General features: G+C 41.3%; 1 protein-coding gene across 1 annotated transcript; it reads right to left on the reverse strand.

Annotated features, from left to right (window-relative positions):
• Positions 1–12,596: 12,596 nt before the first annotated feature.
• On the reverse strand, positions 12,597–17,826 carry LOC146379982 (chymotrypsin-like protease CTRL-1). Its single transcript, XM_084938910.1, has 6 exons — positions 17,588–17,826; positions 16,468–16,488; positions 15,933–16,113; positions 13,830–14,098; positions 13,627–13,745; positions 12,597–13,165 (listed from the first exon to the last, which is right to left on the reverse strand). Exons 1-6 carry the CDS (start codon positions 17,643–17,645, stop codon positions 12,863–12,865), a joined length of 951 nt encoding a protein of 316 aa, XP_084795036.1. The 5' UTR covers positions 17,646–17,826; the 3' UTR covers positions 12,597–12,862.

Consider the following 17,826-nt stretch of genomic DNA (forward strand, 5'->3'; position numbering starts at 1 on the left):
CTCTTTAATGAAGTGTCTTAAAGAATACAGTGCAGCCTTAGGATATAAGATAAACTATACCAAAAGTGAGATTATGCCATTAATTATACAAGACAGCCGTATTAGAGCTCTTACTGACCCATTACAGTGGCGTAATAATGGCTTCACGTATTTGGGTATACAAATTGGCAAATCCGAGGATCAAATATTCAAACTAAATTATATCAAACTGTTGGAGCAAACCAAACTGAATATTCAGAGATGGATGGATTTTCCAATATGTCTCATAGGGAGAATTAATGTTATTAAAATGAACTTATTTCAATGTCTCCCTACAAATGTTCCTAAAAGTTTTTTCAAAGAGCTTCATAAACTTATAACTTCTTTCATATGGCAAAAGAAAAATCCAAGACTCAAACTCTCCTCTTTACAGGCCCCATATTCAAGGGGAGGACTTAATTTACCAAACTTTAGGAACTATCATCTTGCCTCTCAGTATCGATCAATTTGGATCTGGCTACATGCAGAGAGGAGTGAGGTTCGATGGGTTCCAATAGAACAACATGAGGTGAACCCCATACTATTAAAAGAAGTTCCATTTTTAGGTACAAAAAAATGTCTATCCAGGCTCACAAATAAATTGATAATATTAAACACCTTCTGCGCCTGGCTGGAATCCCACTCACTTCTGAGAATAAATATCTCTTTTCTTAGAAGGACACCCCTATGGGGCAATCCTGATCTCTCTCATCATATTGCTGACCCAACACTGCAGGAATGGAACGACAGAAATATTCAAACTGTTGCTGACTTATACAATAATGATTCATTTATTGACTTTCAACAACTAAAGGAAAAATTTCTTCAAATTCCTACAAATAAGAGACTGGGTCAAAGAGAAATCCAAAGGGTTATTCCCCGAGATACCAAAAGAAACTCCTCTTGAAACCCATCTGTGCACTAAACCATGGAAGTCAATAAAAGGAATAGCATCTTCTATATATGCTATTATCAATGAAAAGTTACCTGACTACAACAAAATGTCTATAAAAAGAAAATGGGAAACAGACCTGGGCCATGTCTATGAAGAGGTAGAATGGCACCATTTATTGGAACAGGCACAGACCATGTTAATTTCTACAAAACACAGCTTTCTGTTTGTTTGTTTGTTTGTTTGCTTTGTTTGTTTGTTTTTGTTTGTTTTCCAATTTAAAAATGAAAAAATAAAGCTTATAAAAAAAAAAGGAGTCCAGGAACTGTGTCCTTCTTCAGTCGGGTGCAGGGTGGAGATCTTTCATTCCATTCACAGAGTTTTCAGCTTAGACAGCCATCTGTCTGACAGGAACAAACAGTCAGCCTCATCATGAAAACACTAAAACAGCAGCAGTCAAAAAATATCTGCAAATTTTTACACTTTAGTAAGACATTATTAAAGTGGCTCAAGAGTTGGGAGTTCGCCTTGTAATTGGAAGGTTGCCGGTTCAAGCCCCGGCTCAGACAGTCCCGGTCGTTGTGTCCTTGGGCAAGACTCTTCACCCGTTGCCTACTGGTGGTGGTCAGAGGGCCCGGCGGCGCCAGTGTCCGGCAGCCTCGCCTCTGTCAGTGCGCCCCAGGGTGGCTGTGGCTACAATGTAGCTGCCATCACCAGTGTGTGAATGTGAGAGTGAATGGGTGGATGACTGAATGTGTAAAGCGCTTTGGGGTCCTTAGGGACTAGTAAAGCGCTATACAAATACAGGCCATTTACCATTTGACACATGAGAAATGTAAAAGTATCTTAAGACATTTTAAAATAAATACTAAACTAATCATCCAGACAAAGATATTTACAGTAAATACAGGAGCCATGGTCAGACCAACATGTGCAGTGATTGAGTTTTGATATTTTCAGAAGCTTTCTGCTGTATCACAGTTTCTCCTGCATGCAGTAAATATCTGTGCTCACCAGTGTTGGTCAAGTTACTTGAAAAAAGAATTCAGTAACTAATTACTGATTACTTCCCCCAAAAAGTAATCCCGTTACTTTACTGATTACTTATTTTCAAAAGTAATTAATTACTTAGTTACTTAGTTACTTTTTAAAAACACGATTTACAACCTGAATAGGTGATAAAGCGATAGATCTTTCAGCCCAATTCTACTTTTTCTGCATAATCCATCATACAAAATGTAATCAAATGGAAAAGTCTCTTTTTAAAACTTGTTTTATTAGTTTTAATCTTTTAACTTCATGCATCAAGCAAAAATTTAATTATATGCAACATTCTCTGACTGGAAGAAATTTGTTTAATATTTAAACCTATTTTCTGCACATTCCAGCACATAAAATAATTTTTTTGTGTGTGTTTACACTCAGTCTTTCAAATAGATGCAAGTAAAAGACAGCAGAAAATAAATAAAGTCAAAGACTAGCGGTCCTGTTGCTCTATTTTCACCTGTAAAGCAGGAGTAGGGTAGGCGGAGGTTTACCCTGGTGCAGGTGTGCCGCAGCGGTCAGTGGAAGAATCCGCGAGTTTCTCTGTGAATTTCCCATTACGTCGTAGCACACTCGGTGCTTGCTTGGAAGTTTAGGAAGTTTTTTCGCTGTAAAACGAAGTTTTCTTCCCACGCACAACGGACACTAATGTTTTTGTCACTTTTTATGGAATCAAACTCAAAGTAAGGTCAGTACTTCCACGCTTTAAACGCTGCACGCTCATACTCTCTCCCACACTCGATATATGATCCATTGTTGATCTGCACACAGCTGTTGCCACGAACGTCGCACTCGCTTACGTCACTGTCATGAGACATTCTCGCAAAAAATCACGGTTTTAGTAACGCAGTAACGCGGCGTTCCTACGGGAAAGTAACGGTAATCTAATTACCGTTTTTGCAATAGTAATCCCTTACTTTACTCGTGTTACGCCCCTAGTCTAGGCGTGTAGAGACGCACATAAGGTTGGAGGAGAGAGAGACAAATCCCCACCCTGGTTCCCAAGCCAAACATCCAAAACCAGTTGTGAGTAAAAAAAGGTGATTTTATTGAAGGTAATGAAGCATAGCTCCAGGGTGAACCCAGGCCAAAATAATAAACAAAACCAACTAAGTCCCACCAGAAAACTAACTAAACCCTAAGAAAGAAACAGAACAAACAAATGACAATACTAACCCTCGCTCCCTAACCCGGAAAACAGGAGAAAACTGTTCCAAAGAAAAAGGCGGCTCACCCCTTCCGCTTCAGCCTAAGAGTGCCTAAGCACTAAGTTAATGCACCAGGAGCGGCTCTCACAGATCACGCTCACACAAATACACAGCAAAAGTATAGGCTGGAAACCAGGGTCAGGACCGCGTCGGCTGTCAAGCTACTCGCTCGCTCCACTCTCTCTCTCTCCGGCGGGAGCTGTCAGAGCGGCTTTTTGAACGTGGTCACATGTGCCATGGTCCAATCAGCTGCTCGCTACTCTTCATTAGGGGAGGGACCTGCAAAGAGTCTTAAGCACAGTAAAGACACACAGAACAAAAACAGCCCACGCAGTGTTCTTATGGCCACAGCCGTAACAACTCGTTACTTGAAAAAAGTAATCGGATTAGTGAGCATCTCTGGTGCTCACTGAGAGCTTCCAGTCTCTATAAAACATTAATCACTGTTCGGTAAATGTGATTATTCTTCATACACTGTTTGTGTTAAGTCAAATTGCTAAATGTTGTCATTGTGTTTCTTAAATTTGTAAAGTCTTAGTTCAAACTATAGGATCAAAGACATCCCTTTGTCTCTGACCACCTCTCCAGCCACTCTGTGCTGGGGGAGGTTTTATTGCAGATACATGCTGTCTGACAGATCTTTTTCTTGTGTTGTTGCTTCCTGCTTTTATGATCCTTTTGGTGAGCAGGAGGTCACACAAACGCACACCCATGACACACACATTCTCACACACACACTCACACACACAGAGTGCCTTGTCTTTTAGAACCATTTGGGGTTTTTACGTCGGGAGGTGCTTGTGTTGTGTTGTGTTGTAAGAGTTTGTCAATAAAAAGGCTGCGAGGAGAGCTGCTCTTTGAAGGACTTGGTTTGGAGACAGGTGAGGAGCGTCTAGCTCCACCGCCTGGTTCTGACCAAGCCGTCCCTGGTTAGCGAGCAAAAGACCGGTTGAAGATATTTTTATCTTGTTTTGGCTCTTCATGAGGAATAAGTCTCTAAACTAGCGGGGCCTGTGGAAACACAGACCCAACAGTTTGTGATCTTTATATCAATCACGTGTGATAAACACTGATATGAATTAGACAGCTGTTTTTATGTGTTATTGTTCCTCCATTTGTGTTAAAATGAGTTTAACTAATAACGAAACACGCTGCACCTTCATGAGGCTGAGCACACACAGGACTGACAACCTCTACAATTAATTCATCATTTTGAATGATTAATGAGCAAACAGCAGCAGCCAGTAAAGATGTAAATATGAATAATATGAAGCTCGATGTTTGGATCCTGTCTTCAATACAAGAAACAACAGAAACTGCAAACTGTAGATAAAGTCGTCTGTGAAGGTTCTCAGTCATCCAGGTCATCGTAGTCTAAGGAGCTTGGAAAGAAAAGCGTCTGGACGTCTTTAACTTGCTTGAAGACGTTTCACCTCTCATCCAAGAAGCTTCTTCAGAAATCTGGGACTCTCCACCATTTGACCTTAGAACTGAAGAAGCTCCTTAGTCTGTAGATAAAGATGCATATTTTATTAAAACACATTTACAGCATCATCAGAGGCTGGATGTTTGTTTCTGATCACTTTCATGATTTTATTGTGACTAAAGATCACAAAAGGCTTTATGTCATCAGAAAGCAAAAGGATGGCTGTATAGATGATGGATGGATGTTTGGGTGGGTGGTGAAGTGGAAGTGGAGCCAACTTTAGCCTCTTTCTACTGACGACTTCCTTTTCAGCTCCTTCTTTCTAGTTTCAAGTTTTTATTGTTTCCAGAGGTCCTGCAGCAGCATCAGCAGCTTTATATCCTCCTCTGTTCGATCCAGTTAAAGACTCTGCAGGTTCAGAGGCATCATGGTCTTTAACATGACATCGTGGTTTGGGAACAGCTGTGTGAAGGACCAAAAAGCTCTCAGAGAGTGATCCGTACAGCAGAACGCTGCTGCAGGATTGCTCTGCCCCCGCTTCAGGTCACCTACACCAGGAGATGCCGGATTAGAGCAGATACTGAAGGACCCGTCCCATCCTGGCAACAAACTGTTCCAACTTCTGCAATCTGGTAGAAGGTTCCGCATCATCCGGGCAAGGACAGAGAGACTCAAGAGGAGCTTCTATCCCCAAGCCATCCGGGCCCTAAACACACACACCCGCCCTCTCACATCATCTATAATTGACTGAGACAGGACTCTCTTCCAGACACTCTAAACCCAGGCACAATGTACATTTCAAATTCCTTTAATTTTAAATATGTTTATATTGTCTACTCTGTAAAATAGTCAGATGTCTATTCTTATTTAATTCACTTAATGTACAGAATTCACCTGCTTGCTGCTACTACTGCACATTCACCTAATGTATATACACTATATATAATGTTCTTCCTCCCCCCCCCCCCCCCCCCATTTTTGCACATGTTGAGGAGCGTGGTCAGGCTACATTTCACTGTGTGTTATGCATGTGACAAATAAGAACCTTGAACTTGAACCTTGAACTTGAAAAAAAAACACTACACTCTTTATGTCTCTATGATTAAAGTCTGAGGTTATCACACACGTGTTGGATTTTGGGTTTAGTTCTGGCCGAAGTTTTTTGCTTTTCACTGATTTTGAGGACCCAGAGTTGAACAGCTGTTAAACCTGTGGATGAGTTCAGAGGTCAGCCTGGCTGCTGTTTCAGAGCGAGCTCCATGAAGCTCACACTTTTACATGTCTGTGTTTGAGAACTGAGTCACGTGATGTACACAGCAGCAGCGTCTCTGAAGTTTACCGTCGGTCACCTGAACATCTCTCTGTGCTTTCACTTCCTGTTCTCCCAGCAGCCAATAGGAAAAAAGCAGCTCACAGTTTTTAATTTTCATGAAGGAGACGCTCTCATGACTCAATGAGTGACGCCACTGAATAGCCAATCAGTGGCAAGCAGTCTGATGATGTCACATTTTGGGATCACCCAGATTAAGATCTCTGGCTGAATGTGGTGACTAACATATCCAATTCAATAAAATTGAATTGAATTGAATGGGCGCAACCCACAGACTCAACTCTGCTGCTCGACCCACAGACTCAACTCTGCTGCTCAACCCACAGACTCAACTCTGCTGCTCACCCACAGACTCAACTCTACTGCTCAACCCACAGACTCAACTCTGCTGCTCAACCCACAGACTCAACTCTGCTGCTCAACCCACAAATGTATTCTTTCCTTAAACGTGTGGCCACATTTAAGGGGAAATAAACAGGTTTTATAATTGGACAGGATTCACTGGAAAGAAGAATTAACCTTCCTCTCGTGTTAGGGTCGGCACCGACCCATTTTAAATTTCAAATGCATAAAAAAATCACAGTTGTTTATTGTATCAAGGCTTTTTGACTTTGTCAGGAACCTCTATTTCTACAAAATAGAACAAAAAAAATATTTTCACTAAATTATAAAATGCCCTAGTTGAAATTATGACCTTTGTGTTGTTAGGGTTATAATATTATGAGTATAAAGCAATAATTAGAGCCAAAACTGAAATCATAAGTGCACTGTCAGCTAAAACACTGACAGCAAGCTCCTCTCCTAATCATATGAGCTTCAGGGGATTCTTATTTTGCGTGTTTTTGCAGTATACCTGCACAAAAATAAAACAAAGACGGGCATGTCAAGACATGTGAGGTGAATTCACTATTTGAGTGGCCATTTGACTTCCAGAGTGCACATTTACAATTTGCAGCATACAAAAATAAGAAGTGAGTCAAGTTCTGGATCATATTTTTGGTGAAAATGAAGGAGAGGACACAGAGCAGCAAAGCGATTCAGATGGGCAGGTTTCTGAGGGGGAAGACAATGTGGACTATCATCCAGAAGACACAGACACATCTGATCAGAGGAGGAGGTCGCTGGTGCTGAAGCTACACCTGCTGAAAGATTCAAGTCCAAAAATGGTAAGATCTTTTGGAGCTCAGTACCTCATGATGTACATGGCAGGGCAGCTGCTGCAAATGTCATCAAAATGACCCCTGGAATCACAAGGTTTGCTCTGACCAAAGTCAGTGACATCAAGAGATGTTGTGAGCTATTTATGCCATTGTTACTAAAAAGGATCATCGTTACTATGGCGACATGTGGAAAGATATGGATGAGGAATACCTGGATGCTTTCATTGGTGTTCTTCTTCTTGCTGGAGTGTACAGATGCTGCAGTGAGGCCACTGATAGTCTATGGGACGCATCGACAGGCAGAAATATTTTCCAGGCAACGATGTCACTTCACACATTTGATATCATTTTGATTCAAGAGTCCTCAGATTTGACAACAGAGAGACCAGACCGAGGTCTGACAAGCTTGCTCCCATCAGGGATGTCTGGGAGAGATGGGTGCAGCTTCTTCCACTGATCTTCATCCCAGGGCCAGAGGTGACAGTGGATGAACGTCTTGTCCACTTTTTGAGGAAAATGCCCCTTCCGGCAATACATACCCAGTAAGCCAGGGAAATACGGCAGAAAAATCTGGGAAGTCTGTGATGCCAAAACCAACTATGCCTGGAATGTACAGATTTTCACAGTCAAAGCTGTGAGTGGCACCCCTGAGAAGAACCAGTTAAAATGTGTGGTCCTCAGTATGACCACTGGACTGCAGGGTCACAGTATCAGCTGTGATGTTTTATTTTATTTTATTTTATTTACCAGATATGACCTCTGACAAGAACTTCACAAAGGAAACTTCACAAAGGTGTAGCTGTATCATCAGGAAGTGATAAAAAGCTCACAATTACCCACGACTATAACCAAAGCAAAGCAGGAGTGGACTTTTCTTTGTTTTTTAGTTTATATTAAAGGTCTACTGCTGAAAAGAAAAACTTTTTTGGCTTTTCTTGATGTAAATATCTATGGGTCGAAATTTACCCGTAACACGATAGATGTCATTAACATGAAAAAATCAATAAAACAGATTTAAGAGATGTGTCCTATACCCCTCAGTAATAGTCAGCTAACACAAAAACTTATTATTTATTAATATGATTCTCTTGAGGTTAATTGTACTATTTTTTTAAATTGAAATCGAGTGAGTGATTCGTTCGTGCTATGATTCAGCACAGGAAGGGAGGGGGTGAGTCGCTCAAATGTGCTGTTAGCATGTTAGCAGAGCGATGCTACTGTGAACCGAGGAGCTATTGTCTTGATGTGAGCTTCTACTCAGGGTTTTTTCTTCCAGTTCAGAGCAGAAATGTTTTTGTTAAGATACTGGATGTTGTTTTTCTCCACACAATTTTAATTATAAGCTAAATATATTTCTGCTAAAGAAATTAGTTTGCTAACAGCAACAGGGATGAGTCAGTGAGTCAGTTGGGCTTGTGAATCATGATTCACGAGTCAGTAAAGTGATTCTCGAGTGTTGAACGATTCGTTCATGATTCGCACATCACTAGTGGGAAGGAAAAACTCCCTTTGAAAAGGTGGAAACCTCCGGCAGAGCCAGGCTCAGGGAGAGACAGATATCTTCTGGGACGGATTGACGTTGATGGGAAGGAGACAGGACAACCTATACACTGTGGAAGAGAGCACACACAGACTTGGTGAATAAGAATACTGTGTATATCATGGGAAGCCTGCAGGAGCCTCAGCTTACTGCAACATAAATGAGGGAAGATTCAGGGTCACCTGATCCACCCGAACTATATTATTTGTCAAAAGGAAAGTTTTAAGGCTAATCTCAAAAGTAGTATGTAACATCAACAATCCAGGATAACTTTTAATGACTTTGTGAATTTGATGCAATATTTGAGTATCTGTGTTGAACTTGAGAATAACTGTCCTTTATTTGTTGTTGTTATTTGCACTGCCTGTGCAAATTTGTTTTTCATATATCCCTGTAAAGTCGGGGTGAGCCTGAATAGTTCAGTTAATGCAGTACAATCAGGTCATTTTCAAAAATTCATTACAAATCATTCTTGTTAGTTGATGTCAAACTTTCAACACATTCTTCCTCTGGGCCACATTTCATCTCTATCCACTGCAATAGTTGCACAAACATTTAAGGCAAGATCATCTCAAATAACAGTACTGTAATGTAAGTTGTCCACAGTCAGTGGGTCCTGGACAGTTTTGTCATTGTCACATACTAATATATTAAATATAATGTTTGTTGACACAAAAAATAAATTTAACTTCAGGAGATCTTATACACCTGAGGCCTCAAGTGTCTTCTGGGCCAGCGTCCTTTGGAAAGGACATTTGGGACAACTGAAACAGAGAGGTCTCAGACACAGTTTCTTTGGGAACGCTTCCATCACAGCTTTGACCATTAAAAAAAGCAACATGATGTCCACGCTCTCCTGAAGAGCACCCAAATGTTTTTTAAAATAGAAGTATCAAACAAAGGTTAGAGACCAATCTTTGCCCATTAATATTATAACATACATAGAAACATATATAATGTACTCTTCCCATTGACTTTTCTTTCCACCCACGTCCATCGAAATACAGAAAGATGTTAAAAACCTTTGTTTTCATTAGAAGATGAAGATTTAGAGGGGCTGTGTGACAAAGGTATGGACACCACTTTCTGCAGCACTTCCTGGGAAGAGAACGTGGTTTCATTTAGGTTACAAGTTAATTTCTTTGAGAATAATCCCAATGTCAGACCACAGTGTAATGATGGTGGCTGGGTTGAGGAAGGTCCAGTATGACTTGACATATTTATTCACGTGTGGGTCTGAGCTCTCCCGTGCTACATTTATGCCATCTCTGATCACACATATGGTTGTTTAACTTTAAATGATGCTCTTAATGTTAAAATACAATCATTGTTGTTTTTAGGTTCACATATTTGCTGTTGTTTAGTGTTTTATAGTTCAACTTCAAATGGCAAAGTCTAAATCTTTTATTCATTCTGAGAGCCGCATTCAGTAAAAATCTGTAATTTCTTTCTTGTTACACACTTACAGTAAAACAAACAAACTACCAGATGTTGAGAGTAGTAGTAGTCCTGAAAAAATGGACATACAGCAGATTTTATGACACCTTTACAGCTAAAAACAACAACATAATTCCCGGCGGCCTGTTTAGCATTACACTTTTTTAAAGAATTAAATCCAGCCCCTCATCTCTTTGTCGCCCTCTGCACCGTCTGTCCCCCTTCCTTCTTTCACATAATTTCACCTGCTTGTCCTCCTGCCTATTCACGTGCGAGACAACTCCCTCAGTCTCTGTCTATCCCTCGGATTTTTCCCACGGACCCGATCACGCCTTCCCAGGGCATTTCAGTTCCTGGTTTTCCTGGCTTGAGTTATATCCTTGTTCCGTTGGTTGTTTCTGATCATGTATGTGAAAGAAGTAAATCTGTACATAGTTCCTGTGAATGTTGTATTGAGTTTGCTTTTGTGTGTGTCAACCTTGTTTCTTGACAAATTCCTGTAATTGGATTTCTAGATTTCCCTGTTTTAGTGAGTGTCCTTTAATCCAGCTTTTAATCCAGATTGTGCGTTGCTTTGTTGCTGATGGGTTGTCACCATCGACCATGGTTGCTGTGGTGTTCCTTTAATGAGCTCTCTTTGGTGGTCACTTCAGTTGTTAGCTGTGATGTGACATATGAAAGATATTGATCAGGGCTCTAGAGTGCGACCAATTTGGTCCAAATTTTTCAGTGGTGCGACTAAAAATAAATACTGTTCGGGTAACAAAAAAAAATCTCTGCAACTCTCCGTGTGGTCAACAACAGACACACATTATGCCCCTATCGTGGACTAAACCAATCAGAGATAGTCAGGGGCGGGACCTCTCTGATTGGCCGTGGTGCAGTTGAAAGTGCAGGTGGAAGAGAGAGGTGAGTAGCTTGAATAAAGCGATATCGATTCATTAACGGATTCCACACAAAGATGTAAACACCCGACGCGTCAGAATCAGCTTTGTCTTTCTCGGCTTTCTCACCCGACGGCCCGAACACGGACACGCTGTCGGAGCTCAGCGATTCTGATGCGTCGGGTCCGCTCTGTGTTTACGTCTTTTTTGCGCTGATTCTGAGCTGCAGGTTTTGTCTCTCTCCAACCAAAATTCGCCGAGCCAGCAGCAAAAGAAGCAGCAAACTACGCTTCACATTTGATCAATGTCGTCATGGATTCCCTCTGACTTTTGCTGTTTTGCTTCCAGCACGATAAAAATCACACTTCCTGCACAGCTCTCTCTCTCTGTGTGTACTTCAGGAACAGTTTCCCGTCTCAAATCTGTTTTCTGCATTATTCATTCGCTTATTACCCACCAGTCTACCGTTGTTTACAGCTCTGTCTTTTTCTTTTTTCACTTAAATGACCTCGGACAAGAAAGCCTAATTTCTGCTGTTCAATACTGAAGAAATTTAAACTTCTTAAAATTGTGCAAAATTGCAGAATATTGCAGAATATTTTTAAGGTTATCTGCTATAAAAAGCCAGACCAGGAAAATCTCCTTCATGCTTTTCTGTGTTTTATTCTCAGTTACTTCCACACAAAGGCATCTGCTGTGATGTTCACAATTCTGATGAAGTCTCACATGTATCAGTACTGATAAATGATCAGAATTATAATATTTCTGACTGTCTGAGGCTAAATTGAATCAAATCAGGACTTTGAGAACCGGAATCGAATGGATTATAGAAATCAGTGATGATGCCCAGCCCTAGTGAGCAGCCTAGGCCCGACAGAGTGGATGTAGCTGTGGGTAATGAGAAAAGATGAAAAGAACTATTGATAACTTTTTTGTTAAGTTAAGGCCTGATCCGTCTGAAATTCATAGCCAGCTCTGACACGGAGCCATCAATCTTTGAATGCTGAAAAAGCAGCAGTGTATCCAGGAAACACATTATATGCTGCAATAAATGCACTGCCCAAGTGTCCCCTCTCCCCACTGCCTTTCAGCAGCAGGCAGCAGCAAACAGGTCGTCAGAGGAGCCGAGATGATGATTAAGTTTAACATTTTCTACAATATTGACAAAGCACTTTAAGCACAAGTTTGTTAGTTAATAATTTAGAAATGAATATTGTCTGTATGGACTTCCCCTCCAAAGAAAGTGCACATGTAAAACTGCGGTGTTAAGCGAGGCGGTTGAAAAATTTGAGTGCGCCTAACTTTTGTGCCGGAAGCGCCTAAATTTTTAAAGTTAGGCGTACCGGTGCACCCATGTCAAAAAGTTAGTCTAGAGCCCTGTTGATATTGATGCTGTTTTTCCTCCTCTTCAGTGGGTCATGTCTTAAAAGATAACATCATGTTGTATTAAATAAGATGCTGAAATATATAAACCACAAACTGGTCACGGAGCAAATCATCAGCAGTGTCGCTGTCTGCTTTACAATCTGAGTCGCCTCCTGCTCGCTGTTACAAATATGACTTCATATGTTAATGTGTGAAAGTGAGAAAAAATAAAACACAATATATATTTAATTGCACATGCATTAATTACCTGGACACACAAAAAATCCCAGATTTAGAAGGATTTTAATTGATTAAGATTTTAAGCAAACAACAGAAATGAGTGAATGTGTGATAACAACATGTTAACATTTCACTCAGAATTATTTAAGAAGGCTTTGTTCTCTTAATGACAATCAGTTGTTAAACAGTAAAGCAAATACAGACAGATGTATGGAGAAAAAAACTAATAAAAATTATACCTTTGGTAAAAAAAAAAAACCCTCCTGATGTCCATAAATATGGTGGAATCAAAGGTTCCTAAAGTTATAAAGTAACATGTCAGGTAAAGTCAGGAGCAGTGGGAGGAGCGGTGGGAGGAGCAGTGGGAGGAGCGGTGGGAGGAGCTGTGGGAGGAGCAGTGGGAGGAGCTGTGGGAGGAGCGGTGGTTTGTAATGAACTGTGTGGGGAGGGGAAGGTAACAAAGCCTGGTGGTGTCCCTGTAACTGTGTCGCTGATCCATTTCTGGTACTGGGACACAGGAGTGTAGGTTGAAGGATCTTCAGAGCATCCAGGCAAAATGAGAAGTCCACTCTGGAGCCAGACGGATCCACTCTGAGTCATCAGTGGTGCTCCAAGAGTACCCTGTGGAAAGACAGTGATGAAAGTTATCAGGACAGATGTGTAACTCTTAGAGGTCGACCTTTGTCACCCACTAAAGTTTGAACTTTGTTGGTAGTTTTGTTAGAAACTGCTGAAATAAATTAAGTAATAAATAAATTGATCATCCCAGTATAACACAGTCAGTAACACTTTATGGATATCAGTCTGTCCACTTAGGAAACATGAACCACTGTGAATCCACTTCAGCTGCTTTGATGCAAATGAAAGTGACGATTCCACAGACAGAAAGTTTCAGACAGCTCGTTTAAAGGAATCAGTTTCATCAAATAAATTAGAGGCTTTAGAAAAAACAACCTTTGATAAACATGAATATTAATATTTATGGTCAATTACAGCAAAACAAGTAAACCAAAGTGTGACTAAAGGTGAGATTATCTCAGTGACTGTCAACAACAGATTATAAGAAATAAAGTTGTGCTCACCAAACATGAACCTGTCTCTCTAGTACAGATGATGCTGTCTGGGATCCATGGAAGGCTGGCTTTGCACTCATTGTTTCCCACTATTGGTACGTTTGCCTCCTGCAGGTTATTGCTGATTCCTAGTTGGAGAGAATTTAAACATCAGGCTGTTCTAAAGACTCCAACACAATGCTGTAAAATCAAATAAATATGTTATGATTTACCAAAGAAATTAAAGCCGATGGCCCAGCTGCTGGTCTCATTGTTGAAAGTGCTGTTTTGTGAGGCTAAGCAGATCGGCTGAATGTAGTCTGTGAAATTCACAGGAGCCGACAGCTTCAGAAGACAAATGTCGTTCTCACGAGTCGACGAGTTGAATCCAGGATGGCAGGTGATGTTTACCACTGTGCGATTCACTTCATTTGGGTTTGGACCTGAGTGGCTGTTCCGGCCCAGATAGACCACCATGCTAATGGAGGCCGACGGGAAAAATCTATTTTCCAAAGGTTGCATGAAAGTATCAGACAGTTCAGTGCAGGTTAAACTGGTTAGTTTACAACACTGTGGTGAAGGTTACAGAGGTGCTCTATGTTGGACTGGTGCAGAGCGTGGTCAGAGTGCATCAAGGTTAGCAGACATCAAAGCTTTACAGAGTGCAGGGTGTGGATATCAGCCATAGAGCTCAAGTAACATCTGTTTACATGTTGTTGAACTGAGCAGTGACTGTGACGTGAGGTCAGCTGATCACAGCTGCACACAAAGAAAACAAAACAAACGACTTTTTCTCACTGAGTCTTTTCCCCACTTTGCATTGCTGCACCTGATCTTAGTTTCAGTGTTCATTAATGACCTCACAGAGGTAGTTGTATTTAATAGCAGCAGGTTTGCCATTTAAAGTTTTCATGCTAAGCTAACCATCTTATGACATCAATGGACTGAATGAGGTCAATATTTTCATTTGACAGCCCTCTGACCACCACCAGTAGGCAACGGGTGAAGTGTCTTGCCCAAGGACACAACGACCGGGACTGTCGGAGCCGGGGCTCGAACCGCCAACCTTCCGATTACAAGACGAACTCCCAACTCTTGAGTCATGATCGCCACACAAATTGCCCACACAGACTGTAATCAGACCTCATCAGTTTGTGACTGTCGTGTTTTTGGTTGTTCTGCACACTTTAAGAGAAACATGACACTTTGTAGGTTACAAATAATCCTGTTAAATTAACACCACAGGAGGTGGGCGGTTCAATGTGTGTACATGCATCTCTATGTCTGTGTGTGTGTCACTAGTGGGTGGGGTGGATCAGGGCTGGCTGGGCCTTGGCCTCGGTGGGACACCTCTCCCCACTGGACACTTCTGCCCCTCCCTTGGATGCGGGGGCTTGTCTCTTACAGGTGTAGCACTTGATACATCATGCATTTCTATTTGTTTTCCTCTGATTTGGTTTAGTGACACGCCGACTCTGCTCACAGGATTTCTACTCGGGTTTAAGCACAGCAGGCTGGCTCTCAAAACTGGGTCTTCAGCACAGCAGGTGGGTGTCTGCCAGGTAAAGAGCTGGACACTGACTGAATAACATAACAGGTTGATGAAATATGATGAGGAGAGGTCCAGGTTACCACACAAGAACACCCCCCAATGAAAATCCAGAAGTGTGGGACCCATGAGCGTTCTACATACAACTCCCAATCCTCACCACTTTACTGTTCAAGTAGCACAGACAAACAAAAATCGCCCACATGAAAATGATTGTTTGTGTTTTTAAACTTTAATGAAAACAAGACAAAACTGTATTTTCTGACTATTAACTGAAGCCTTTCATTGAACTACCAGATAAACACATTGGTGCTCTCTTTCTGTCCAGACACGTGGCAGCACTGCTGCCATCACTTTGTTTGTATTTAACAAAATAAATGTTTTGTTTCTAAATGGCCTGTATTTTTACACATCCAGTCATCCACACATTCACACACAGTTGATGGCAGCTACGTTGTAGCCACAGCCACCCTGGGGCGCACTGACAGAGGCGAGGCTGCTGGCGCCACCAGGCCCTCTGACCACCACCAGTAGGCAACGGGTGAAGTGTCTTGCCCAAGGACACAACGACCGAGACTGTCGGAGCCGGGGCTCGAACCGGCAACCTTCTGATTACAAGGCGAACTCCCAACTCTTGAGCCACGATCACCCGTTTTTAAATGTTAAAAGAAGTGAGAAAACATTTAATAAATATCTCTAGTAATTATTTACTGCTCATAAATATTACACTTCACTTTCACCATCATATTATTCCTCAACAAAGCGTAAACTTGCAGCAGTAACTCACGTTGGTGCAAATGCATCTGTCAGCACCCACTGGTCGTTGATCAGAGACCCTCCAAAAACTAAATTGGGGTACACAAACCCTTCAAGAAAAATGTTTATATCAGCGAACCAGGGCCAACTTCCTGGTGCTGCATCATGAACTCCTGCGATGTTGCTGCTGTTCACAGCCCTGCTGCCACATGCTGAGAAAAGAAAAGACAGCACAGTTTAACAGCGAGTACACAGATCAGCCACCACATTAAAACCACTCAGAGACAGAGATAACACTGATCAGTGCATCCTGAGCGCTGGCATTCATGTGGATGTTATTTTAAGAAGGATCTGAAGACTCTGGTGCACATGTGATCCACAGATGTTCATCCTCTGTGTCAGAAAAGTGGAAGATTTTACTGACAAAATCATTTCACAGATGAAAGAAAAACCAAACGTCAGCGCACTCTGTCACTGAAACAAATGTGGAGATCACTGTGCACATGTTGTCATTACTGTACAGCTGACAGAAGGAAGACAAGGTTCACATGTCTTTTGATGCTTACCAGGCTGATCCAAATGACAACCTGAAAATGAGAAAACAGAGACAAATCTGTTAAACCGCTTCACAGAAAATATGTGAAAGTAAGCAGTGATGTTTTTTCCAACTTGAAGAACTGATCAGAAACTAAACAGAACATTTTTAGGGGGAGCCAGTTAATCTTTAGGTTTCCATGTGTTTAAAACAGCTAACAAGAAAATCTGCATGTTTGCCTTTTGAGCATGGGGAGGCCCAGCCTGGGGAACCTTACTGGAAACAGCCAGAAAGTAATTTGTGCTGTTTCCTTTGATACCGTTTCAGTGCCGATCAGACGATCACGCTGAGGACGACTTCCTCCTTCTAAATGAATCAAACAGAGCTCTGCTGCAGAGTCACATGCCAAGTGTCCTCTGATGGTGGGCAGGTCCTCTTAGAGATATAATTTAATGCACTTAATGTTGTAAATGATCAGACTGTGAACCAAACATATTAACCCCTAATTTATTAAGCAGTCACTAAAGTAATTAACTCTTTACCCTTTAGTTCTGGTTATTGTGACGTCTTACTGGTTCACTGAAACAGGTCAGTGCAGGCGATGAAGGCAGTGAGTTCGTCTAACTTTAGAACTGATCACATACTAAACAGAACATTTTAATGCTGACTGTTGTCAATAGCCTACCAGTTCATCTTTAAGTCCCATTTCTTTGTTTTAAAGAAAGAAAACAACATCTTTGCAGAGACAAACTCAGAGTCACCTCTGTTGTTGCTTTTGGTGTCAAATGTTTAGCTCTGTGTTCCTGATCAAATAATTCACAAATGTTCTCACAGTGTACTCACTACACTAACAAACATGACAACACGACATGTCTACACTGTGTCAAAGACAGAACTGTTGATATCAAATAAAAACGTGTGGATTACTGTGAACATGAAGCAGTGCAGTGACTGTGGCTGATGTGCTCTGTTTACATTATAATATTAAATATGATGCTGAATGACATCAATACTAAACAGACTCTCTCCTTGTATCCAGGAGTAACATTTGGTTTAGAATAGTCGACATTTGTACCTCTAGTTCATTGCACACTTCTTCCACCCCTGATATAATCTCAATGAGAAAATATGAGAAAAATCGTTTTTCTCACCTTTGCAGAAGAAAATGATCAGCACAGTGACGCAGCACACAAACTGTTGGAGAGCCATGGTTAACTGCAGCTGTTTCAGATCATCTTAGACTTTAATTATGTCAAATTTATGTTGAGCTCCGCCTGTTAACAGTCATCAGGGCCCCGCCAAAGAATCAGGTCAGACTCGTTGGTCCATGTGCTTTTTTGACTGCAGTTATGCATGACGCACGGAAATTTGGAGCAGGTTCAATTTTTAG

This window comes from Perissodus microlepis, chromosome 9, assembly GCF_051167445.1.
Source record: "Perissodus microlepis isolate ML-2025 ecotype Zambia chromosome 9, ASM5116744v1, whole genome shotgun sequence".
In the NCBI taxonomy this organism is placed as follows: domain Eukaryota; kingdom Metazoa; phylum Chordata; class Actinopteri; order Cichliformes; family Cichlidae; genus Perissodus; species Perissodus microlepis.